Here is a 25,934-nt window from a genome sequence, read left to right on the forward strand (position 1 = left end):
GCCCCCGTTTCCACTTCTCCCCTCCCTTCTGCTTCGCCATGACTTGCTCCCATTGTTCACCCTCTACTCCCCGTAATTTATTTATATTCATGTCTGTCTCCCTCACTCTAGACTGTAAGCTCATTGTGGGCAGGGAATGTGTCCATTTATTGTTGTATTGTATACTCCCAAGAACTTAGTACAGTGCTCTGCACAGAGTAAATGCTCAATAAATATGATTGAGTGAATGAGTGAATGAACAGTGCTCAAAACAGAGCAGGCACTTGATCAATTCTGTCGATTGATTGCAGTGGCCATGTAACAACAGAGTGGTGGCTGAGAACATTCCTCCATAAAATATTCTGTCATCATCACATTTCAGTCCGCTCACGTGGTAACATGGTTGTGTCATGGGTGTTCTTTCCGGTTGGGGTGGCACTTTGTGTTCTTGCCTTAGGGCAGCCAGTTGTCTGAAGCAGGCACTCAGACTCACAGGACAAAATAAGGCCGTTACAGGCAAATTAGCAACTGCAGGAAGTGCTACTTCTTCAGTATATTTTGGAAGAGAATATGCTGTCATTGAGTTGCCATTAAGTCACCTGTAATTTTTGGTTTCCCATTGAAGCATAGAAATGTTGATTTCTGCAGGCTTTTTGGCAGCGTAAGGCTTATTCGTGGCACACTGCAGAATTGTTTTCCAAAGGTTTTAATTCCTCTTGTAAGCTTTCCCAAGAAAATATATGTTCAGCCACTACAGAGCAGTTTCTTTCCCAGTGCTATGAACTTTAGCCCCAAGGCCATCCTAGAGCAAGTCTTTAATACCTTGATGGCATCTGTTAATGTTTTGGCATAAGCTTAAATAACCAAGGTAAAAGCTGCACACTTTTGGCAGTGATGCGGGTTTTAATTTACTCCTACCAAAGCCTCTTCCATTGTTGGACATTCAGAGTCTGAGGAAATGAGTTGGGTCTGGCCCACCCAGGATTCTGGGGTTCTTGCTGCTGTCAGGAGAGCTTTTGTGGGAGCTGCCTGCCACAGGGTGAACTTTGCAGTCCCTGAGTGTATCTTTTCATTGTCGAGTCACTCAGGATTCCTTCATTGCTTCCTATTTTCATTTCTCAAAACACTGTCTGAGATTACTGTTCTTAGTGGGTAAGGTTCTGGCCCTTAGCCAGAGTCCCTGAAGGCCCGATTTTACTTGAAATATTAGCATAGATGCTAATTATTTTTTTAATGGTATTTGTTAAGCACTTACTAGGTGTCAAGCGCTATTAATAATGATGGCATTTATTAAGTGCTTACTATGTGCAAAGCACTGTTCTAAGCGCTGGGGAGGTTACAAGGTGATCAGGTTGTCCCACGGGGGCCTCACAGTCTTAATCCCCATTTTACAGGTGAGGTAACAGGCACAGAGAAGTTAAGTGACTTGCCCAAAGTCACACAGTTGACAATTGGCAGAGCCGGGATTTGAACCCATGACCTCTGACTCCAAAGCCCAGTCTATTTCCACTGAGCCACGCTGCTTCTCTAAGCACTGTTCTAAGCACTGGGATAGATACAAGTTTATCATAGATGTTGGATGCAGGCTCACATGGGACTCACAGCCTAAATAGGAGGGAGAACAGGTATTGAATACTCATTTTATAGATGAAGAAACTGAGACACAGAGATGTTAAATGGAAAGGCACTGTCCCCTCTCTTTCTAGAATGGTGAAGAGATATTTTTCAGGGTGAAGTGGGAATTCCTGTTGTTCAGAATCAAGCATATTTATTGAGTACTTATACTTTGTGCAGAGCACTGTATTATGCGCTTGGGAGAATACAGTACAATAGAGAAGAACAAAGGTAAAGGTTTCCCTGCCCAAATACAAAGTAATAAGGTTTAATCATATTCGTATGCCTTCTTCTCTTTTGAATTCCCCTGCCCACCCCTGATTGATAGTGCAAACTACTGACAAGACTGCCTTGCTGAGTAGCTCCAGTCATTTCTGAGCTGTCCATGGGGTAAGCATGAGATTCATTCATTCATTCATTCAATCGTATTTATTGAGCGCTTACTGTGTGCAGAACACTGTACTAAGTGCTTGGAAAGTACAAGATAGAGGCAGACAGGCAACAGAGAGAGATAATCCCTACTCAACAACAGGCTCACAGTCTAGAAGGGGGAGACAGACAACAGAACAAGTAGACAGGCATCAATAGCATCAAAATAAATAAATAGAATTATAGATCTATACACATCATGAATAAAATAAATAGAATAATAAATATGTACATATATACACAAGTGCTGTGGGGTGGGGTGGGGGGTAGAGCAGAGGGAGGGAGGAGGGGCGATGGAGACGGGAGGAGAAGCAGAGGGAAAGGGGGGCTAAGTATGGGAAGGCCTCCTTCCCAGATCATGAGATACTGATGGGACAACTTGGGTGAAGAACTGTCTTCACTGGGGTCAGAGAGAATGTCAGTTTCAGTCCACTAAGGATGTGGCATTTCACTTTCTCAGGCTGGGGCCTGAGTGAACCCTAGAGAGGGCTAGAAGTGGTGATTCCAAATGATGAACACAAAGAGGCAATGGCAGGTTCAGTAGCCCTGGCTCAGACTGTCTTGGGTATCCTCCCCCCTCAGTCAGCGAGGATAAAGACACCACTGGCTGTAGATTGCCATGGTGACATGATGTAATTTAGTTCTCCATGAAAGTTGTTTTTTAAAAAAAATTGTGTTTGTTAAGCACTTAACTATGTGCCAGGCATTGTACTAACCACTGGGCTAGGTATGAGTTTGTCAGTCTTAATCTCCATTCTTAATTTCACCCCATTTTACAAATGGGGTAACTGAGGCACAGAGAAGTTAAGTAACTTGCCCAAGGTCACAAAGCAGACAAGTGGTGGAGCTGGGATTAGAATACAGGTCCTTTTGACAACCAGGCCCGTGCTCTATCCATTAGGCCATGCTGCTTCTCTAGGTTGCAATTTTGGAATCAAAATGGGAACTTGAGTTCCGATCCAGTGCTTAGAACAGTGCTTGGTACATAGTTGGCACTTACACAACTCACTATTGGCTTCAAAGCTCTCCATCACCTCGCCCCCTCCTACCTCACCTCCCTTCTCTCCTTCTACAGCCCAGCCCGCACACTCCACTCCTCCGCTGCTAACCTCCTCACTGGGCCTCATTCTCGCCTGTCCCGCCGTCGACCCCTGGCCCACGTCCTACCTCTGGCCTGGAACGCCCTCCCTCCTCACATCCGCCAAACTAGCACACTTCCCCTTTTAGAAGCCCTACTGAAAGCCCACCTCCTCCAAGAGGCCTTCCCACACTGAGCACCCCCTTTCCTCTGCTCCTCCTCCCCTCCCCATCATCCCTTCTCCCTCCCTCTGCTCTACCCCAACCCCATCCCACAGCACTTGGGTATATGTGTACATATTTATTATTCTATTTATTTTATTCATGATGTGTATATATCTATAATTCTATTTATTTACTTTGATGCTATTGATGCCTGTCTACTTGTTTTGTTTTGTTGTCTGTTTCCCCCCTTCTAGACTGTGAGCCCATCTTGGGGTAGGGATTGTCTCTATCTGTTGCCGAATTGTACTTTCCAAGCACATAGTACAGTGCTCTGCACACAGTAAGTGTTCAATAAATACGATTGAATGAATGAATGAACAAATACCATTATTATTATTATTATTGTTATCCTAACCCGTAGTAGACAGGTTTACTTGCCAGAGGTTGAAGACCATTTTTTTGCCACAATATATGTATGTTCTTTGTGTATTGTCTGCATCTTGGGCATCACTAGCAGCTGAGAGTAAAATAACTATATGTTGTCAGCACCATTCTAACCAGTGGGTTAGGTACAAGATAATTGGTTTGGACACAGTCCCAGTCCACAAAGGGCTCACAGTCCAAGTTGGAGGGAGAAGGATTTTATCCCCATTTTACAGATGAGGTAACTGGGGCACAGCTAAGGTATGTGATTTGCCCAAGGTTACACAGCAGAGGTGTGGCAGAACTGGGATTAGAACCCAGGTCCTCTGGCTCCCAGGCCCATTCTCTTTCTACTAGGCCATACTACGTCTCATTTTGTTGTCTCATCATTCCTGATGTGTCAGTCTCCAGTCCTTTCTCCCCACTTGAACTTTTAGATTGTGAGCCTCCTGAGGAACAAGACCATCTCAAATTCCCACTGTGTATTCTCTCCCAGCCTTAGTATAGCACTCTGCAGGTAGTAAACACATTAAATTCTACTCCTACTTCTACTACTGTCCTTCCTATAACCAGCTCAGAGCTGATTGGATGGGGCTACCAGAACAGGACTGCCAAAAGCAAATTCATTCATTCAATCATATTTTTTCAGCGCTTACTATGTGCAGAGCACTGTACTAAGCGCTTGGGAAGTACAAGTCGGCAACATATAGAGACAGTCCCCACCCAACAACGGGCTCACAGTCTAGAAGGGGGAGACAGACAACAAAGCAAAACACGTAGACAGGTGTCAAAACCGTCAGAATAAATAGATAAATAAGTGCCATGGCTCTTCTGCTGGTGGATGTTGGAGGGACCAGACAACGCTGAGTGAAGTCACTTTTGGAGGGGTGGCTTGAGTTATGGTATGGGCACTGGAGTTACTCATTCACAGCCATGTTAACATCCGATGTAATGGTGACTGTTATACTTTGAAGAATATTGTTCTCGCTGTCAGGAGCTGAAGTGCTGTCCTGTAAGTGGTTCGTCCCAAACTAGGTCCTAAGTCAGTATGTGCTTCCCAGGATAATTGCATTTTTTTATTTTTCTCTTCACAAAAGACAGATCTAGCAGTTTAATTGTACCTTTATAGTTCTTGTTGAGGTATTTAGTGATGTTTCTGGTTTAATCACAGTTCTAATAACATTGTCAGATAATCTAAGTAATAAAAATTAGAAATTAAGATGGCTTTTTAAATGAATGAAATAACTACAGTTTTTTAATTTTTGATTTGGGTAGCTCAAATCGTGCTTAAATGTGGTGTTTTCAGGAGGGCTTTGCAGGTGGGAAGAATAGCGTCAGGAAGATTTGAAGTGGTAGGGAATTCCAGGCAGAGGGAACAATATGAGTAGGGGTTTGGAAATGGGAGAGTTGAGAGTGAGAATTAGGAAGAGCATGAGGGGGGTGCAGTATGGTCGCCTGAGCAAAAACAGCTTCCCCAGAGGCCTCTGTTTTTCTTTTTTTTTTAATGGCATTTATTAAGTGCTTACTATGTGCAAAGCACTGTTCTAAGCACTGGGGAGGTTTTGAGGTGATCAGGTTGTCCCACGGGGGGCTCAGAATCTTAATCCCCATTTTACAGATGAGGTAACTGAGGCACAGAGAAGCTAAGTGACTTGCCCAAAGTCACACAGCTGACAATTGGTGGAGCCGGGATTCGAACCCATGAACTCTGACTCCAAAGCCCGTGCTCTTTCCACTGAGCCACACTGCTTCCCTTGTTGCCTTCCCTTTACAATATATTCATTCATTCATGCAGTCATATTTATTGAGTGCTTACTGTGTGCAAAGCACTATACTAAATGCTTGGGAGAAGACACTACAATAACAAACACATTCCCTGCTCTCAATGAGCTCACAGCATGAGTAGAAGATTGGGTGCAAATAAAATTCATTTTTTGTTGGATTTAGAATTTTCTAAAATGATAATAATCATCCTATTCTTTGCTTTTCAGATACTGTTTTGTGTTTGCTTTGGGCTACCTCACAGTATGCCAAATTACTAGAGTCTATATCTTCGATTATGGACAATATTCTGCTGATTTTTCAGGGTAAGAAAAACATTTTACTTACATGTGGTGGATGCTATTCTGTCTACAGTATAAATTGGTAGAAAAGTTGGATGTAAATGCACTTTTTAATTTCAAAATGGAATAATATAGCTGAGACTCTACTAATTTTTAAGTAAGATTATCTTCGAGGATTAAAGACGGTGGCCAAGAGTCAGAATGTTCTGTAGAATACCGGTAAAAATATGGTATTTTTAGAGATAATCCTTTAGGTTTTAGATTATTGCGAGATAATAGGTAGAACTACTTGTTGAATATGATAATATCACATATTAGGCTTTTTAAAAATCTTGATTGCGTAGCTTCAAATGATTGGCTTCTGATAGAATTGGGAAGCTTGAGGGAGAAAGTCCCCAGCATACTAACTTTTCTTCCAAATATGCTGCCAAGTTTGATTACTGCCAAGCACTCTCAGTGGGCAGGAAGCTTGTATGTTTGTGGATAATGATGATGTTGATGGTGCTGTTGAACCTGGTCATTCTAGTCATCACTGGCTATTACTCCCCTCTAGACTGTAAGCTCGTTGTGGACAGGGAATGTGTCTGTTCATTGTTGTATGGTTCTCTCCCAAGTGCTTAGTTCTCAATAAATATGATTGAATGAATGAATGCATTACTTGCCCAAATGAGGAGTGAACCTTTTTGTGTCCCTGAAGTTCCATTCGAGACAATGGAGGAGCTAAATTACTGATACTTGCATTGAATTAACTTTGCTTACCTAGGTGAGCAATTTATCCTAGGTCCCAGGTCTTCACTTTGACTTCAGGCATTCCTAGCAAAGCACCTGACGGTCACTTCTTCAACCTAAGGCAGAGAAACAACTACCAAAGAACAAGTGAGAAAGTGAGACAATAGCTGTCCTTGATTCAAAAGATATAATAATAATAATAATAATAATAATAATAATGATGGTATTTGTTAAGTGCTTACTATGTGCCAAGCACTGTTCTAAGATATTATGTTTGTTTGGCAGGGTACTGCAAATACTAGACTGGAAGCTCGTTATGGGCAGGGAATGTGTCTGCTAATTCTGTTTTACTCTCCCAAATGCTTAATACAGTGCTCTGCACATGGTAAACATTTAATAAATACCACTGATTGATTAATTGATTGTTATACCAGCATTCTTCCACTGTAATCCTGTTAGTTTAGAATTATTTCAGCCATGCAAGTTAGCAGGAGCTGAAGGAAATTAGATAAGGCCTAAAATAAATTAGGCAAGAATTTTAGTGAAAACCGTGATCCATATGAGTAGAATTAGACACTACTGATGTTTACCTCCTTCAGGTTCACTGGTACTAAGTGGAGTCAGGGTTGTTGAGAGAATTTTGTCAGCTGGTGTAAAATGTTGTCAGTCTGACAGAAGTTTTAAATCCATGGTTCAGGCAGTTATCACAATTTCCTGCACTTGAAGGGTGACCCGATGTTCATTGTGGCTATGTTAAGTTCTCCAATTTTCTATCTCAAAAAAAAAAAAAAGGACAGTAAAATGGTGTTCTTTTCTATGCTAGACTTCCTCAAAGGCGGGGGTTTGGTGCTGGGGGTTTTGTTTGAAAAAGAAGATTGGGCAGAAGTAGCATCATAGCACATAACAGTTAAGACAGCGCATTGTGACTGGTGATGGAAAGATTAGCTTCTCAGCTACAAGCTGGTAACATGAGCCTTGTGAGGTAACAAAAAGCATTTTAAATAGTCTGCTCTTAAGTTTAAATCTCATTCTGGAATTCTTAAATCCAAAATGTGTGGATTTAAAACTAGCAGGAGATCATAGAAAATGAATAGAATGTCAACCTTGATTATTAACTCTATCATGAAAAAATCTGACTGGTTTGTTTGAAGCAACTGAAGATTTCTTATGGCTTCCATTACATATTCAACAGTTTTCTGGATGTGGCTGTTGCTTAAACTGCTTCTTGCCCTACTTGAGTGGGACGGAAACCTCTGAAGCAGCGTGTCCTAATGGAAATGCTGGAAGTCAGAAGGACCTGGGTTCTAATCCCGATTTCTCCACTTGCCTGCTATATGACTTAGGGCAAGTCACTTAACTTCTCTGTGCCTCCATTTCCTCATCTGTTAAGTGGGAATCAATACCTCTCTCTTAGACTATGAGTCCCTAGTGGAACAGGGACTGTCCCCAACCTGATTATCTTGTATCTACCACTGGGCTTGGTACATAGTTTGCGCTTAACAGATAGCACAATCACTATTATTATGGTGCAGGGGAGCGTAACCCCTCCCTCTAGACCGTAAACTTGTTGGGGGCAAGGACTGTGTCTGCTATGTTGCTGTGGTGTGCTCTCCCAAGTGCTTAGCAGAGTGCTCTGCATACAGGAAGTGCTCAATAAATACAGTTGATTGAGGGGGTGGCATCTCCCCTGAGAGGGTGTCTCCCCTCAACAGTGTCTGTGCAGTGGGCCTGGGTGCTCAGAGAACAGAAGAGATGTAGAGGTTCAAGCTGCCCCTTTTTCTGGCCATTTTCTTGGAACTAATAGGTAGTGAAGACCATTTCAATCAGATGCTTCCCAAAATTGCACAGAGATAGTAGGAGGAAATTTTCATCAAAAGGAAAAAGTTGGTTCATGAGGATTCGTGTGCAAGTCTTTCTGGTGGTAGAAAGAAAGTCATAGCCATTGCATCCTTTCACTACTATATTGCCACGAAATCTCTGAGATTTCCTTACACTAAGGAGCTTTGGCATGAGAGTATGGAGCCAAGAAATGAGCTTCTTGCCATGAATTTTTGGTGTTGCTTGCAAGTGCTCCAGGTACTTTGCTGTGCTGCCCCATTCCATTCTCAGTGCTTGATATCTGTAATTAGTTCTCCTGTCTAATTATTGCCCCTAGCTGTAGTGCATTTTACTATCTGTCTCCCCCACTGGACTGTAAACTCTTCGTGGGCAGGGATTGTGTCTACCAATTTTATTGTATTGAATTCTCCCAAGTGTTTAGAACAGTGGTCTTCACACAGTAAGCATTCAATAAATACCATTGATTGATAGTCTAATATAGAGTTGTCTCTGCCTGGGGGTTGTAGAATGAAGTTAAATGCATGTCTGTCAGTGATCAAGCATTAACAGAGATGATTTTCAAAATTTCCTTTCCAGATGTCATGGAGGGTTCCGTTGGTGCTTCAGTGAAATTACCGTGACTTCTCCCCAGATTCTCCTGGCCAACAGCTTTCCTTGGGCCATGGCCTTGGCTTGTTAATGATGAATCTTATTTTCTCTGAAAATGCTATCACATATTCCAGCATGGAACAAATTCCATTCAAGCACATTCTTAGATCTGGTTATTCTCTTCAAAACTTCCTGGTTAAGAAGTCAGGACTCTCAACAGGAACTGCTGAGAGTTGACATTTTTCAGCTTTTGTTATTAGGGTCCATCCAATTTCTATTTAAATTAGGGATTGAAGATTCTCTCGTTTGGTTGGAGCCTTGAGATCCTTGGCATTGATCTTCCACAGATGTCATTTTTGTTGTAGCCATAATTTAGAAGTCATTTAAAATTATATAACTGAGCTAATAAGTCAGTGCTAAATCCAGGGAACTTCAATTCCTGGTTCAGATTATTGGGGGAATCTTTGCAATTCAGGACACAAATAATGTAAAACAATCAAACACCACTGATCTACCTTGACATGTATTGCTGAACAAGAGTTGATGCTTTGCCTGTATGCACCAAAAGAGGGGCCTCATGGAGTTAATCCTTCCTAGCTGATTATTCTATTCCCAAATTTCAAGTCCCTTCCAAGTAGTATTAAAAGACACTGGGTTGAGTAGGTGAGAGTGTATTTTGGCAAGATTGACATAAAATTTCTCATTTTTTTAGAGAAGCAGTGTGGCCTAGTGGCAAGAGCATGGGCTTGGGAGTCAGAGGTTGTGGGTTCTAAAACCAACTCCGCCACTTGTCTGCTGTGTGACCTTGGGCAAGTCATTTACCTTCTCTGTGCCTCAGTTACCTCATCAGTAAAATGGGGATTGAGAACTGTGAGCCCCATGTGGGACAACCTGATTACCTTGTATCTACCCCAGCGCTTAGAACAGTGCTTGGCACATAGTAAGTGCTTAACAAATACTGCCATTATGATTATTATCATTATTATTTTTTCTCTTCGGCGCAATCAAGCCCCAGGACAAATACTATATCAGTTTAAGATTGAGAGTCATCAGACATTCCTTCATTTATTTGAGATCTCATTCAACTGGCATGTTCTTAATAGCAAATGTAACTCCATAAATAATACTTATGGTATTTAAGTACTTACTATGTGTCAAGCACTGTTCGAAATGCTGGAGTAAATACAAGTTAATCAGGTCCATGTTCCACGTGGGGCTCACAGTCTAAGTAGGAAGGAGATTAGGTACTGAATCCCCATTTTACAGATGTGGAAACTGAGGCACAGAGACGTGAAGTGACGTGCCCAAGATCACACAGCAGGCAAGTAGCTGTAACTTGGTTATAGGCAGGCAAAGTATCTGCTACTTGATCTGTATTGTACTCTCCCAAGTGCTTAGTAAGTACAGTGCTCTGCACATAGTAAGCACTCAGTAAATATCATCGGTTGGGTAATGGAATTCCACCAATTGCAAAAATTAGCATCTTCATGTAGTCTTTAATACTTCAGGAAAGCAATAAACAGACATTGCTGCAGGACAGATTTAGATCACATGACTTCAAAGAAGCCCATTCTCAGATGTTGCTAAATTGTTCAGCTAGAAAATGGGAAGAGACGTATCGAATGTTGCTACACAGGAGAGTCAGTCCTTCCTCAAGGAACATACCGTTTTGACAGGTCAGATTTCTGTTGGGATCCTGATCATCTTTACACACAGACGTAAGGCTGGAAAAATAGGATTTTTGTGTTGTGAATTTGAGACAAAATTATTTTATACTAACTAGTCATTCATTCATTCATTCAGTCGTATTTATTGAGTGCTTACTGTGTGCAGAGCACTGTACCAAGCGCTTGGGAAGTACAAGTTGGCAACATATAGAGATGGTCCCTACCCAATAGCGGTAGTCCACATCTTAATTACTTTTCTACATCTTTCTCACCGTTATCTTTGCTTAAAGGTTTGGGAATCAGTTTAGTAGTGAACAGAACCATAGTACCATTGAGATATTACATTACCATCAGTTTGGATTTTATACCTTTTGAAGGGTGTTTAAAGGCCAGTTAATTTTATTTCATTTATCGTATAATCATGTCACTGGCATGAGAGAGACCTTTTCAGAACTTCCAGCTTTGCTACACGTAAAGTGTGTGATCACAATGAAAGCTAAGTGCCCCACTTGCTAAGTTCTGAAAAGGATATCATTATTCAGCTAACCTAGGGGGTCGAAATCAGTCAACCCCCTTACCTCCTCTTACCTCACCTTGCCATTCTCCTACTACCACCCAGCCCACACACTTCATTCATCCAATGCCAGCATACTCAGTGTATCTATCCCGCCACTGATCTCTTGCCCGCATCCTGCCTCTGGCCTGGAATGCCTCCTTCTTCATAGCCAACAGAAAATTACTCTTCCCCCGTTCAAAGTCTTACTGAAGGTACATCTCCTCAAGAGGCCTTCCCTGATTGATCCCTTTTTTCCTTTTCTTCCATTCCCTTCTGCATCAACCTGACTCGTTCCTTTATTCATCCCCCCTCCCAGCCCCACAGCACTTATGTATGTATCCATAATTTATTTATATTAATGTCTGCCTCCTCCTCTAGACAGTAAGCTCCTTGTGGGCAGGGAATGAAGCTCATTCTCTAGACTGTAAGCGCGTTGTGGGCAGAGAATGTGTGTTTATTGTTCCATTGTACTTTCCCAAGCACTTAGGACAGTGCTTTGCACAAAGTGAGTGCTCAATAAGTATAATTGAATGAATGAATATTGTTGTATTGTACATTCTGGCTCTGCCACGTGTCTCCTGTGTGACCTTGGGCAAGAAAAGCGCTTTGCATATAGTCAGCGCTTAATAAATGCCATTAAAAAAAAGTCACTTCACTTCTCTATGCCTCAGTTACCTCATCTGTAAAATGGGGATTGAGACCGTGAGCCCCAAATGGGACAAGGACTGTGCCCAACTCAATTTGCTTATATCCACCCCAGTACTTAGTACAGTGCCTGGCACATAGTAAGTGCTTAACAAATATCATCATTATTATTATTACTCTCCCAAGTACATAGTAGAGTGCCCTGCACACAGTAAGTGGCTCAATAAATATGATGGATTGATTGCCGGAAAATGTCCTCTACTTGGGAGGCTTTGGAGAAGACCATGGATTGGGGTGGGAGAGAGAATAGAACAATTGACTTGGACTAGGGAGTGGGAAGAGAGAGAGAAAGGCATCACCTCTCTTTCTGTCAGTTGCCATTCCTGGGGGCGGGGGCGGGATGTGTATGCGTGTGTATGTGTGTGTGTTTGTATATATGTGTGTGTGTGTGTGACTTGCTGTCTCTGCCTCCCTGTGTGTCCCGCTCTGCTCTTTGTCTCTGCGCATTTCTGACCTGCTGTCGACCTCTAGGTGGGCAAATGTGGACATATCTCTTACCTGGTTCTAGATTCATGTGTCTTCTTAAATATTGCTCCATCTTAACACTTTCTCTTCTGCTTCCTAGTCTGTTTCAGGTTCCCTCTGCCATTGCATGTTCTCCTGCTTTCATTGAAATCTACTTGGCAAGGCTGAGGTGGGGGGTGGGGCAAGGCACAGCATGTTGACACCCTCTACCCTTCTCCTACCCCACTCCCCAAACTCCAGCCCTCATTCCCCATGCCTCCCAAAGTCCAGGGCTGAAATGGGCTGGGCAGTGTAGGGAGAAGGGGAAAAGCAATGGAAAATGAATTAGTGGGGATTTTGGGGTATATAAGTAAATTACAAGTAGTTGGTTATTTCAGTAGTATTTTGAAATAATCGTGTAACCTTGCTTTTATAAGTAGCTTCAATTATGCCCCTTGAGGCGGTGTAATAAGATGTAAGTGAGGCTGGAAGGGGTTTCAGCAGCAGCAGTGACAGTTACAGTAATCAATCAATCAATCAATCAATCGTATTTATTGAGCGCTTACTATGTGCAGAGCACTGTACTAAGCACTTGGGAAGTACAAATTGGCAACACATAGAGACAGTCCCTACCCAACAGTGGGCTCACAGTCTAAAAGGGGGAGACAGAGAACAAAACCAAACATACCAACAAAATAAAATAAATAGGATGGAAATGTACAAGTAAAATAAATAAATAAATAAATAGAGTAATAAATAAGTACAACCATATATACATATATACAGGTGCTGTGGGGAAGGGAAGGAGGTAAGATGGGGGGGTGGAGAGGGGGACGAGGGGGAGAGGAGGGAAGGGGCTCAGTCTGGGAAGGCCTCCTGGAGAAGGTGAGCTCTCAGCAGGGCCTTGAAGGGAGGAAGAGAGCTAGCTTGGCGGAGGGGCAGAGGGAGGGCATTCCAGGCCCGGGGGATGACGTGGGCCGGGGGTCGACGGCGGGACAGGCGAGAGCGAGGTACAGTGAGGAGATTAGCGGTGGAGGAGCGGAGGTTGCGGGCTGGGCAGTAGAAGGAGAGAAGGGAGGTGAGGTAGGAGGGGGCGAGGTGATGGAGAGCCTTGAAGCCCAGGGTGAGGAGTTTCTGCCTGATGCGCAGATTGATTGGTAGCCACTGGAGATTTTTGAGGAGGGGAGTAATATGCCCAGAGCGTTTCTGGACAAAGATAATCCGGGCAGCAGCATGAAGTATGGATTGAAGTGGAGAGAGACACGAGGATGGGAGATCAGAGAGAAGGCTGGTGCAGTAGTCCAGACGGGATAGGATGAGAGCTTGAATGAGCAGGGTAGCAGTTTGGATGGAGAGGAAAGGGCGGATCTTGGCAATGTTGCGGAGCTGAGACCGGCAGGTTTTGGTGACGGCTTGGATGTGAGGGGTGAAAGAGAGAGCGGAGTCGAGGATGGCACCAAGGTTGCGGGCTTGTGAGACGGGAAGGATGGTAGTGCCGTCAACAGAGATGGGAAAGTCAGGGAGAGGACAAGGTTTGGGAGGGAAGACAAGGAGCTCAGTCTTCGACATGTTGAGCCACCCCTCGGTCTCTCTTTCCCTACCCTTGCCAATTTTGCATTGCAATCCCCTGTTCCGACCTGCCCTTGGGTCACTTTGGATTTGACTGGACTCTCAAAGACATTGGTGGCAGTGCCCTGAGGCCATGTCCAGACCCTTGTGCCAACAGAAGTCCTGGACTCTGATCTATGTGAAGTAATTCCCAGCCCCTAGAGTACAGTGTTCTGCATACTGATGAGTGGTCAGTAAATACTATTAATACCACCACTACATGGAGAACACAAATTCTGTATCTCATTCATATGGTACTTGGCACTGATCAGACTCTTCTTAGAGAACTATGTCAAATCTGGTCAGTAGTTAAGGGACTAGTAGAATTTGGAGGAGTTCTTATTTTTTAATGGTATTTGTTAAGTGCTTACTAGGTGCCAGGCACTGTATTAAATGCTGAGGTACGTACAAGCTAATCAGGTTGGACACAATCCACGTCCCACATGGGGCTTACACTATTAAGCCCCATTTACAGATGAGGCAGCTGAGACAAAGAGAAGGGAAGTGACTTGCCTAAGGTCACACAGCAGACAAGTGGTGGAGCTGGGATTAGAACCCAGGTCCTTGTGACTCCCATGCCCGTGCTGTATCCACTAGACCACACCGCTTCACTAATGAACTAACGAGCTGCTTCAGTTCATAAGAGAGCCAAGAAAGAGTAATTAAACAGATGGAAAATTAAGATGTATGAAAATGGTTAAAATTGTGATAATTCTCCCTGAAAAAGTGAAGCTGAGTGTATAGTTTATCCTCTAAACCTACATTTTGGGATGAAAGAAATTGCTACTTACTTAAGGAAAAGCAACTACTTAATTCTCCTGTTCAATATAGATTTGGTTATGCCTAATAGGATTTTCTGATTACCTCTTGTCTCAGAGTAGAGAAAGCAGCCTTTTTTTAGGATTCAAAAAGTTGCATTTGTAATTTCCCCTTTAAAAAATAAATGTTCTCTTTTTTTTCCACAGCCCAATGATGATAATTACTCAGAAGATCACTAGTTTGGCTTATGAGATTCATGATGGTAAGATGCACGAAACCTTTCTCCTTGAAGTGTACATAATTTTGCTTTACTTTTCCCCAATTTTTTCCTATTCTTTTTGTACAACCATTACCACAATCCCAGATTTCCATAAATGTCCCAGAGTATTGGAAAGAATATTCTTTATATCTAGATTGTCAACTCCTTTTTGGCAGGGAACATGTCTGCCAATTCTTTTGTACTTTCTCAAGTACTTTAAGTACAGTGCTCTGAACACAAGCATTCAATCAATACCAGTAATTGATCTCCTACTAGATATTTAAGTCAAACGTGTTTCCTTATTCATTGGTCTAATTCAACAAACTCTTTCCTACTTTTCCCCCCCTAACACCGCAAAGAACCCCAATCCTTCCTGAAACAAAGAACAATTGCCTGGCTATATGATACATTTAAATTGTTATGTACCCACAGCTCAAAGGAAATTGAGTGTGGGTTTCCTCTTGATTCAATTATCTTTGTTGTGCTTTCATGGGAATTTAAGTGTATTTGACTACAAATAGCTTCTGGTCAGGATGGCAGTGGGGAGTGTGGGCGTGTCTACAGATGTCTCTTTTGAACAGTTCAAAATTTTGTGGGCAGCAGAAAACTTTTGCAATTTAGGCTCAAAGATGAGGTATTTGTCATTGGAAGTGTGTCATTAACTGTATTTATTGAGTGCTTACTGTATACAAAGCACGGTATTAAGCACTTGGGAAAGTACAATATAACAGAGTTGCTAGACACATTCCTTGCCCACCAGGAGTTTACAGTCTAGAGGGGGAGATAGATATTAAAAATAAGGCAGGGACTGTGTGTCTGTTTACTGTCCCACGTGTGGCTCACAGTCTTAATCCCCATGTTACAGATGAGGTAACTGAGGCACAGAGAAGTTAAGTGACTTGCCCAAGGTCATACAGCAGGCAGGTGGTGGAGCTGGGATTAGAACTCAGGTCCTCTGACCCCCCAAACCTGTGCTTTTTCCACCAGGTCATGCTGCTTCTAAGGGGACCATCACTAAAGCTTTTTTCATTTTGTGAACATATAGTGGGCCTACATGTAATGATAACATATTGTAATCATCACAGTGGTTTATTGAGCACTTACTATGTGCAGAGCACTATACTAAGCACTAGGAAGCGTACAGTACAACAGAACCGTCAGTCACATTCCCTGCCCATAAAGAGCTTAGTCTAGAGTAATGCCTTTCACTTGAGGATACAGTGTTGGAATTGTCAATAATCAGATTGTGTGAATTTCAAAGTTTCGCATTGCCTGAAGGCAGCAAGATGCCCTTGTTCTCTTCTTCCTCCCACTTCTCATCTAACTGATGGGATTTTGGCGGGTGTGAGGGGGTTCAGGTGGGACATCCAAGAGGCCAGTTTACAGCCAGTAGCTCATCTTTCTGACCCTGATGGAATTCTTTAAGATATTGTTTGGGATTAGCCAGTTGAGCCCTATCCGAGAACCCTGGGTTCCATCGCCAGTACTCCTCTACTGGTTGTAACTAGGGGGTCTGCTGGAGGCCCTGTAGGTGGTGGGGTGAGGCCCTACGATGCGTCGCTATTCTGCCTGACCAAGGGCGGTGTCACAGTGTCTGTGGGGTGGAGCCGGGACTGCTGGGTTACCTCGAGATCCAAGGAATCGCGAACAGTGGGAGGGAGACGGACAGAGAAATAAGCCACTAAGCTCCTTAACCGAGGCATTGTTTAATAAAACATAAGCACTCCGTGGATTTAGCACCCCATTTCTAGGTAGCATTTAATAACTCTCGCAAACAGCGCATCCTCCACTGACGGGTGTCGATCCTGGCACCCACACCCTGAGGTCCACTAGGTATCACTGTGTGGGCGTCCCCCCTGTGCCGGGCAGGCATGCGGGTCCAGGCCAGCTGGGGAGTGGGCACAGCAATGGCCCAAACCTGACACCTGCAGTATAGTGGGGGAAGGCTGGATAAGTAGGAGAGAGAGTTTATTGAGTGCCTGAAAGCCGTTGGTCCCAAATTCCTGCCTGATGTGAAGAGGAGTGGGGTGGCACTAGAGGTTTGGAAGGGATGGGTGTGGGCAGGGAAGGGTCTGTTATATTGTTATATAATGGCACTTATTAAGCGCTTACAATGTGCAAAGCACTGTATATTGTACTCTCCCGAGCACTTAGTATAGTGTTCTGCATACAGTAAGTGCTCAGTCAATAAATGCATTAGCTGAGACATGTCAGAAATTGGAAAGAGTTAGAACTTGGTCAGTGAAGCAGTAATTTTCACCTTTGTCCTCCCATAGCCTGCCTGCACCATTTACCAACTTGCCTACTTTGAAACTGATAGTGAAAGAGGAATGTTTTAATTCCCCTCCAAAATGCACATTTTCTTGCTTTAGTCTTTTTATGTATTTATACCATTAGTATTTCTTGTTTCTTAGATTTTCTGTTAGAATCAATCTATTTAGTACTTACTGTGTGCAGAGTTCTCCACTAAGAGCTTGGGAGAGTGCAATGTAAAGAGGTAGTAGACACGCTCCCTGTCCACATTGAGCTTACAGTCTAGAAGGAATGTTTCATAACCTAATGCTTCCTATGCCCTTTTGTCTTTCCCACTCTATCTTCTGTTCTATGGGTTTCTCAGATATTTCCAGCAATATCTTGCAGCTGTGATTATTTTGAAGTCTGACTCTAGTGAACTGGAAAACAAAATAAATCCCTAGCAGTCAGGGAGACAGTCTCCCTGTAGTTAGCTAGCTGTCCTCTCCAAACATATATTTTCATCATTTCTACAGCCTGTATGCTGTTGATACAGCCAGTAATCCCTGACTGAAGAAAAGAATCAAGTGTTACCAGAGCCATATTTGAGGAGAGAACAAGGATGGAAAGAATCAATCAATTGATGCTATTTACTGAGTTCTTACTGTGTGCAGATCACCTGATTATAGCACTTGGGAGCATATAACAGAGTTAGGGGGCATATTCCGTGCCCACGAGGAGCTTATGGTCTGGAGGAGGAGTTTACAGTCTAAGCTCATACAGTCTACATCCAGGTGAGAAGGACCTTGCTTCTAGGCTTTTCTCATAACATCAGGCTGTAAGCACCCTGAGGGCAGGGATTCATTCATTCATTCAGTCAGTCAGTTGTATTTATTGAGCACTGTACTAAGCACTTGGGAAGTACAAGTCGGCAACATATAGAGACGGTCCCTACCAACAACGGGCTCACGGTCTAGAAGGGGGAGGGATCATTTCTACCAACTCTTCTGTATTCTCCCAAGTGTTTATTTAGTACAGTACTCTGCATACAGGAGGTCCTTGAGAAATTCTATTGATCGAAATTCCAGGAGTAAACTTCCTTTATTGGTGGAGACACTGTTATGGGAGTAGAGACAAGTGGAGTTCCTAAAAATCTTTTAACCTGCCCCATGCAAACCTGACCGGTGAGTTTTCTGAGCGGGTCAGAGGCCCCAGGAAGGTGAGGACCTATCTAATAGTTTTTATTGGCCACTTAGTGATTCCCCTCCAAAAGCCCAGGTAACCAAACCCTTTGGAATCGTGTCCACAATTGTGGTCCACAATTACTATGGTCATGAACAAGTAAACAATTTTTACTTTTTGAGTGTCTATTGCATATAATTATACTAGGCACTAGAAAAGGAGAGGGCAGGAGCCACAGTGAGGGTTAGTAAGCTGGTATGGGCCTGTTTGTCACCCAAAATATTTGGTGTTCACAGTAGCTATCGATAAAATTGTTATGCCATTTATTTGCATGAAGCATCTGTCTTGTCATTTCCACATAAATTTTACAGCATGTGTGCCCATGCTAATGACCTTGAATTCACTCTATTCAATATACTCTCAAGTGTAATGACAATATATGTCTTCACATTTGGCTACAGTGATAGGCTGGATGGAATCAGTTAATGGAGTGGATGTGGTCCCCCGGCCATAATTCTCCAGTTCTCCATTAAATAGACTCTGTCTCTTCGTACAAGGAATTTTATCCAGTTGTTAGACGTATAATAATTATAATTATTATCATGATGTTTAAATGCTTACTGTTTGCCAAGCACTGTACTAAGTGCTGGGATAGTAACAAAATAACCAAGCCGGACACAGTCCCTGTCCTACATGGGGCTCACAGTCGAAGAGGGAAGAAAGCAGGTATGTAATCCCCATTTTACAGATGAGAAAGCTAAGGCACAGAAAAGTTAATCGACTTATCCAAGGCCCTGTAGCAGGTAAGTCCTCTCCCTGACTTTCCCGTCACTGTGGACGGCACTACCATCCTTCCCGTCTCACAAGCCCGCCACCTCAGTTTCATCCTTGACTCCGCTCTCTCATTCACCCCACACATCCAATCCATCACCAAAACCTTCCGGTCTCACCTCCACAACATCACCAAGATCTGCCTTTTCTCTCCATCCAAACTGCTACCTTGCTGGTTCAATCTCTCATCCTATCACAACTGGATTACTGCATCAGCCTCCTTTCTGATCTTCCATCCTCCTGTCTCTCCCCGCTTCAGTCTATACTTCACTTTGCTGCCTGGATTATCTTTCTACAGAAATGCTCTGGGCATGTCACTCCCCTCCTCAGAAATCTCCAGTGGTTGCCTATCAAACTTTGTGTGAAGCAAACACTCCTCACTATTGGCTTCAAAGCTCTCCATCACCTTGCCCTTTCCTACCTCACCTCCCTTCTCTCCTACAGCCCAGCCCGCACACTCCGCTCCTCTGCTGCTAACCTTCTCACTGTACCTCATTCTCGTCTGTCCCGCCGTCGACCCCTGACACACATCCTACCTCTGGCCTGGAATGTCCTCCCTCCACACATCTGCCAAACTAGCTCTCTTCCTCCCTTCGAAGCCCTACTGAGAGCTCACCTCCTCCAGGAGGCCTTTCCAGACTGAGCCCCCCCTTATCCTCTCCTCCTCCTCCCCTCCCCAGCATCCCCACTCCCTCCCTCTGCCCTCCCCCTCTCCCTCCCCACAGCACTTGTACATATTGGTATTTATTACTCTATTAATTTTATTAATGATGTATGTATATCTATAATTAGAAGGTGGAGACAGACAGCAAAACAGAACAAGTAGACAGGTGTCAACACCATCAAAATAAATAAAATTATAGATATATTCATAAGTGTTGAGTGGCCTAGGGAGAGGTGAATAGAGGGTGAAAATCCAAGTGCAAGGGTGATGTAGAAGGGATTGGGATAAGAGGAAATTAACTGGGATTTAAAGGTGGAAAGTAGGATGTATCATGTCTAATCAGTACAGAGAGATTCCCTATATAGCCAGCAGTCCACAGCAGGAGGGAAAAGGCCAAGAGTGTGTGTGGGCTGGGCTACAAAAAAGAAAGCTTGGTTAGAATGGGGAGATGGAGTATAAAGATAGGACTGGAGAAGGGTGTGTGGGAGCAGTTGGTGGGGCGTGTTAAGGGGCAGTTAAAAACTGGCATTTAATCTTAGGATTCTGGGGAGCCGTTTAGAGTACTATAAATAGTGGAGAAGTTTGAAGTGGTGGGCATGGGATTTACACACTTTGATACTCTCCCCGACTCTTGGGTAAATGTCCTTGTACTCTGCTATTTCCCCCATCTGTAATTTATTTCATTACATGTCCCCTCCTGATGATGATAAGCTCCTTATGGGCAAGGATCAAGTTTAACACCTCTATTTTATTGTACTTTTCCAAGTGCTCAGTAGAGTGTAAACCCATGGTGAGCAAAGAGTGTGTCTGCCAACTCTGTTGTATTGTTCTCTCCCAAGCACTTAGTACAGTGCTCTGCACATAGTAAGCCCTCAATAAATTCCATTGATGATGATGATGATGCACACAGTAAACTCGTAATAAATATGATTGGTTAAGACTTTGGGCAAGTGATTTAATCTCTCTATTCCTCAATTTCCTCCTCTGAAAAGCCATAAAGTAGGGATAGAATAACAGCTTTCCTTACTTCCTAGATTGTGAGCCTCATGTGTAAAGGTCTGGGACCCCAAGTTTCACTTTTCAAGAGAGAACATTTTGGAATAGGAAAGGTGTCTTTTTTACCTCAGAGAAAAGACTATGATTTGTGAATGTATTTTTGTTTCACAGGGATGTTTAGGAAGGAGGAAGAATTGACTCCATCGCAGAGGGGTCTGGCTGTAAGGTGGGTTGGCTTATGTCCAGCTGGTAATATCTTTTTTCATTCTCTGAGTATTGAGTTCAGTATTTTGCAAAGTTCATAGTCAAATTATGTAAAGAATAAAAAACAATATCTATTCTTGGTGAAGAAGACTGTTAAATGCCGAGGGTGAATATTTTGTTTGAAGTGTCTATGACATAATCTGATTTACCAAAGAGTATTTGTGTTGGTATTATTGTGTTTTTGAAGAGATTTATTAATAAATACCAAACTTGAGGTGATTATGGAGTAATATCTTCTTGTTTTGGTTTGCTCCATTTACCCTGTGTGGTGTTAACTTTCATTCAGCCAAATAGTCAAAAGTTACTTCAGTGTTCTGGAGGTTGTGAACCGATCCAGTTTCAGCAATAGTTACTTTATTATTCTTGCATTCTTATTAAATCACTGAACCCTATGGGTTAAGAATATCGTAGGATGGAAGCTAATCTCTGTGTAGTGTTTTTGTTTGTTTGTTTATGGTATTTAAGCACTTAGTATGTGCCAGGCACTGTACTAGGCACAGGGGTAGATGCAAGCAAATCAGGTTGGACACAGTCCATGTCCCTCATGGGGCGCACATGTTAATCCCTCACGTTACGGATGAGGTAACGTAGATACAGAGAAGTTAAGTGACTTGCCCAAGGTCACGCAACAAACAGGTGGTGGAGCTGGGATTAGAATCCAGGTCCTTCTGACTCCCAGGTTTGTACTCTATCCTCCAGGACACACTGCTTTTCACTATTGCTCAGTGTACCTGTGCAATAGATTATCCCAGGATTTTTTTTTGCTACATTGTGCTAAATAATACAGTCTTGGCTGAAATGAGTCGTGCATCTCTGGAAATCCCTTAATTTAAATTTAAGTTTATTCACCCATTAACATCTATGCCAGTGAACAGTCTTGAAAACAGTGTTTCAATTCACAGTGATCCTTTTGTGGAATAACCTCAAATATAGAACACATGGGCCTTTATAACACTGGGTTCGACTTAATATTTGGCACCCCTGTTAGTGGTATATGTCCCACTGGACTGTGAACTCTTTCCATATGCTCCTTCAGAGGCAAAGATATCATTCTACTGATCACACTCTTTGTATAAGAGAACTGCCTTATATGACTCTCAAAATTTTCTGTTTTGATGTGACATTACACTTGCTTCAAGTTTGGGAGTTTTATATTGGAGGATACTTAAATGACAGTTGATTGGGTTATGAAAAGATGAGACTATTTTTTCTATTAGTTCTGACATAAATGGGACAGCGTCTTTCTTTATTAAAATGTCACAGTATTGCCAAAATGTGTTGTATTGAATACAGTTTTTTGAACTGATTGCTCTGTGGGTTGTGTGGAAAATTATAGCAACACATTTTACTCCAGTTACAGTTTTAAAACCACAATCTTCATGCATTGCTTGTTGTCAGTCCAAATTTGTCAAGCAAGATTGGTGATGCTTTGATAAGTAGCTGCTGTTTTTTGTTTGTGAAGTGAATGAAATTGAGAATGGAACCCTGGTGGTTGAGTACAAGAAGTTCTCTGATTCCGGCCTCTTTGGGATACAGCTATGTCTCTGTTACATAACCATTCTCCATCATGACAAGAAATGAATCCTGGTGTTTAATGAACCAAAACAAGCATGCTGTTTCATTACTGCAGGGAAAGACTAAAAGTATTAACTTTAATTCATCCTGAAATCTTGATTTTCTTCTTCCCAGCAATTTGAATCCTAAACGTAATCTATTTAGAGTCATCATCTTTTATAAAAGAGGTTAAATAATATTCTAGAAAATAGCTGTGATGGTCTACTTCTTCCAACTGAATGAAAGGCCCTCTGTGTTTTTGTAGAAGTAGAAGATGATGTGTGTGTGTTCTTGTATCTGTTTTTCTAGACAGGAGTGTTTGTTTCTCATTCTTAGAGAAGAAATCTTTAGTGACATCTCCTGGAAAAGAGGAAGAATGCTCACCCTCTCTGAATAGAAGCCTTCCTATTTAGATAAAAAAAAACCAGACAGATATTGTACACTAGGGAACTTGGTATCCCATGATACGTTAAGGGTCCTTTGAGTAGTAATTATTTTTAATTTCCATGCCAAAGGAAGTCAAGTGTCATGCACCCTATGGGATTTCAGGAAGTATTCTTTAATAGATATTCAGCTTTATCTCTGGTTTACGTTACTAACTGCAATTGAGGAGTTACTGGGATGAATTCACATAGATTATACCTTTGGTTGCCTGAAAAATTTGGCTGATAATGCAAACTGGCACATGGACATAAATTTCAATCTTGCCAATAATCTTTCAGAAAATCTGCCAGAGATTTTCAAAACATTCTAGCCGGCACTCCTTCATAAGGAATCTAAGGAAGAACAATTTCTCACTTATTGTTAAAGACCATGAAGACAAGAGTATTTTTGTTTCCAAGGAATATTTCAGAAGGAATCCAATCCACAGAACTTGGCCCTTGAGATTCAAAGCCGCTTAGGTGAGCTTTAGAACACCCAGGGTTACAGATCTTAGTTTCTAGAACTCGAGTGAAAAATGGCATTTCACTGTTCTCGTGCATGGAACTAAAACAATTATTGCCCTTTAGTGAGGTTTTTTAAGCTCACATTGATTGAACCTCACAACCTGTCCCTCCCCCTTCTCCCTCTCTCTCTCTTTCTCTCTCTTTTTTTTTGGACTTCCAGACGTATGCCAAGTCTCCTGGAGTATTTCAGTTACAACTGTAATTTCATGGGCATCCTGGCAGGCCCATTATGCTCATATAAAGACTACATTACTTTCATTGAAGGAAGGTCATATCAGCTGACGCAGTCCGAAACTAATGGAAAAGAAGAATTGCAATTTGAACAAACAGAGCCATCTCCAAACGTAAGATCTATATCTTTTGCAAAACTGGCAGGTGCAGGATTCTTGTCTGGAAAATTTGGTTTGCCTTACTCATTTAGAGGTATTAACACTTTGAAGTGCATTTGGAGTTTACTCAACATGGCTGAAACTTTCTCTGAAAAATTACTTTCAAGGTAAGGCACTCTCAGGCCTTGAGGACTAAGGCAGAATTAACTTTAAAAGCTACCTATGAAACCTTGAAAGCATAATGAACTCTCTTGCCATAGAAGACAGTGTAAATGCTCAAACTTCAAATGCTCCAATGCCCTGGAGTGAAATGCAGCTGTCCCCCACTATCACACCCTTCCTTTAAAGCCATTCTGCTGCAATAGAACTATTTAATTTTAATGCAGGCATCTTACAGTACTCCTTTACATCAAGAAAACGCTGGAAGGATTTTTGTGGCTTTTTGGGTATTACAACTGGGAGAGAGATGTTATAGACAATGATCCGTGCCGTGAGTTGTAGTAGAGACTGACATGGGGCAAGGTAGGGGATGGAGACACCAGAGCATACACTGATATAACTATCTAATCTCTCTTCTTCGGTCATTCACTTCGTTCTGCTGCCCAGATCATTTTTCTAAAAAATGTTCAGTCCTTATCTCCCCCTCCAAAACTTCCAGTGGTTGCCCATCCACCTCCACATCAAACAGAAACTCCTTATCATTGGCTTTAAAGCCCTCAATCAGCTCGCTCCCTTCTGTCTTACCTCAGTGATCTACAACTACAGCCCAGCCATCACACTTTGCTCCTCAAGCTTCAGCTTGCTCACCATGCACCATCTCGTCTAGCTCACTGCTGACCCCTTTCCCACATCCTCCCTGTGGCCTGGAACTTCCTCCCTCTCCATATACTCCAGACCACCACTCTCCCCACCTTCAAAGCTTTATTAAGGTCACATCTCTTCCAAGAGGCCTTCCCCAATTAAGCCTTCATTTCCCCAACTCCGTCTTCCTTCTGTGTCATCTGTGCACTTGGATCTTTGGCACTTGGATCTTTGAATACTTGGTATTCACCCCACACTGAGCAACACATTATTAACATATATACCCTTAATTTATTTATACATATTAAGGTCTATCTCCCCCTCTAGACTGTAAGCGTGTTGTGGGCAGGGAACCTGTCTATCAACTCTGTTATGTTATACTGTCCCAAATGCTTAGTTCATTGTTCTGTACTCAGTAAGCACTCAATAAATACCATTGATTTATTGGTTCTGCACTTGCCTAGCAAAGGATATATCATATTACACTAAGTGCATACTGAATAGAAGTTGCTACTCTTAGTTTGCTCCATGAAACATCTTAAGTGAATTCATCCCCCCTCCCTGCCCCACAGCACTTAAGAACATATCTGTAATTTATTTATTTGTTTATATTGATGTTTGTCTCCCCCCTAGACTGTAAGCTCGTTGTGGGCAGGGAATGTGTCTGTTTATTATTATATTGTACTCTCCCAAGTGCTCAGTACAATGATCTACACACAGTAAGCGCTCAGTAAATACGATTGACTGACTTACGGACAAGAGTGCTAAACACTTATTTCCCATAGAAAATAACTCTCTCTATACACACACACAGACGCATATATATTATGTATTTGCGCTTAGTACAGTGCTCTGCACACAGTAAGCACTCAATAAATATGATTGAATGAATGAATGTATTGAAGAACAGTGAAAAAAACACACGAATTACAGTTTCATGAGCAAGTAACAATGTGAATGTGTACCAAAACCCAAAAGACCATAACTTTTTGGGTATATATATATTTGTAATTGTTCAATACACTTTCATGTTCCATTCATTCAAAAGGCACCTTGTGGAAACTAGCACACTAGATAGATGCTAAAACTCAGCTGTGTAATCTCTATTTAAGCCAGTCAAAATACTTGAGAGGGAGAGGAAATGGAAGGGTTGGATTGCACGACCTGGAAATAGAGCAAAATCTCCCAAGCAAGAGAGCACTGCTAAAATAGCACAATTTAATTTTGGTG

At 42.4% G+C, this 25,934-nt stretch overlaps 1 protein-coding gene across 2 annotated transcripts in view; it reads left to right on the forward strand.

Annotated features, from left to right (window-relative positions):
- MBOAT2 (membrane bound O-acyltransferase domain containing 2) overlaps positions 1-25,934 on the forward strand; it is a 152,610-nt gene that overhangs the window by 100,452 nt on the left and 26,224 nt on the right. Inside the window, exons 4-7 of one of the 2 annotated variants that reach the window (XM_038740559.1) lie at positions 5,679-5,774; positions 14,852-14,907; positions 20,981-21,035; positions 23,735-23,918. In XM_038740559.1, coding sequence (XP_038596487.1) covers positions 5,679-5,774; positions 14,852-14,907; positions 20,981-21,035; positions 23,735-23,918 — 391 coding nt within the window. The remainder of the gene's footprint in view (positions 1-5,678; positions 5,775-14,851; positions 14,908-20,980; positions 21,036-23,734; positions 23,919-25,934) is intronic. The other variant, XM_038740558.1, reaches the window with a different exon arrangement.

This window comes from Tachyglossus aculeatus, chromosome X1 (genome assembly GCF_015852505.1).
Source record: "Tachyglossus aculeatus isolate mTacAcu1 chromosome X1, mTacAcu1.pri, whole genome shotgun sequence".
In the NCBI taxonomy this organism is placed as follows: domain Eukaryota; kingdom Metazoa; phylum Chordata; class Mammalia; order Monotremata; family Tachyglossidae; genus Tachyglossus; species Tachyglossus aculeatus.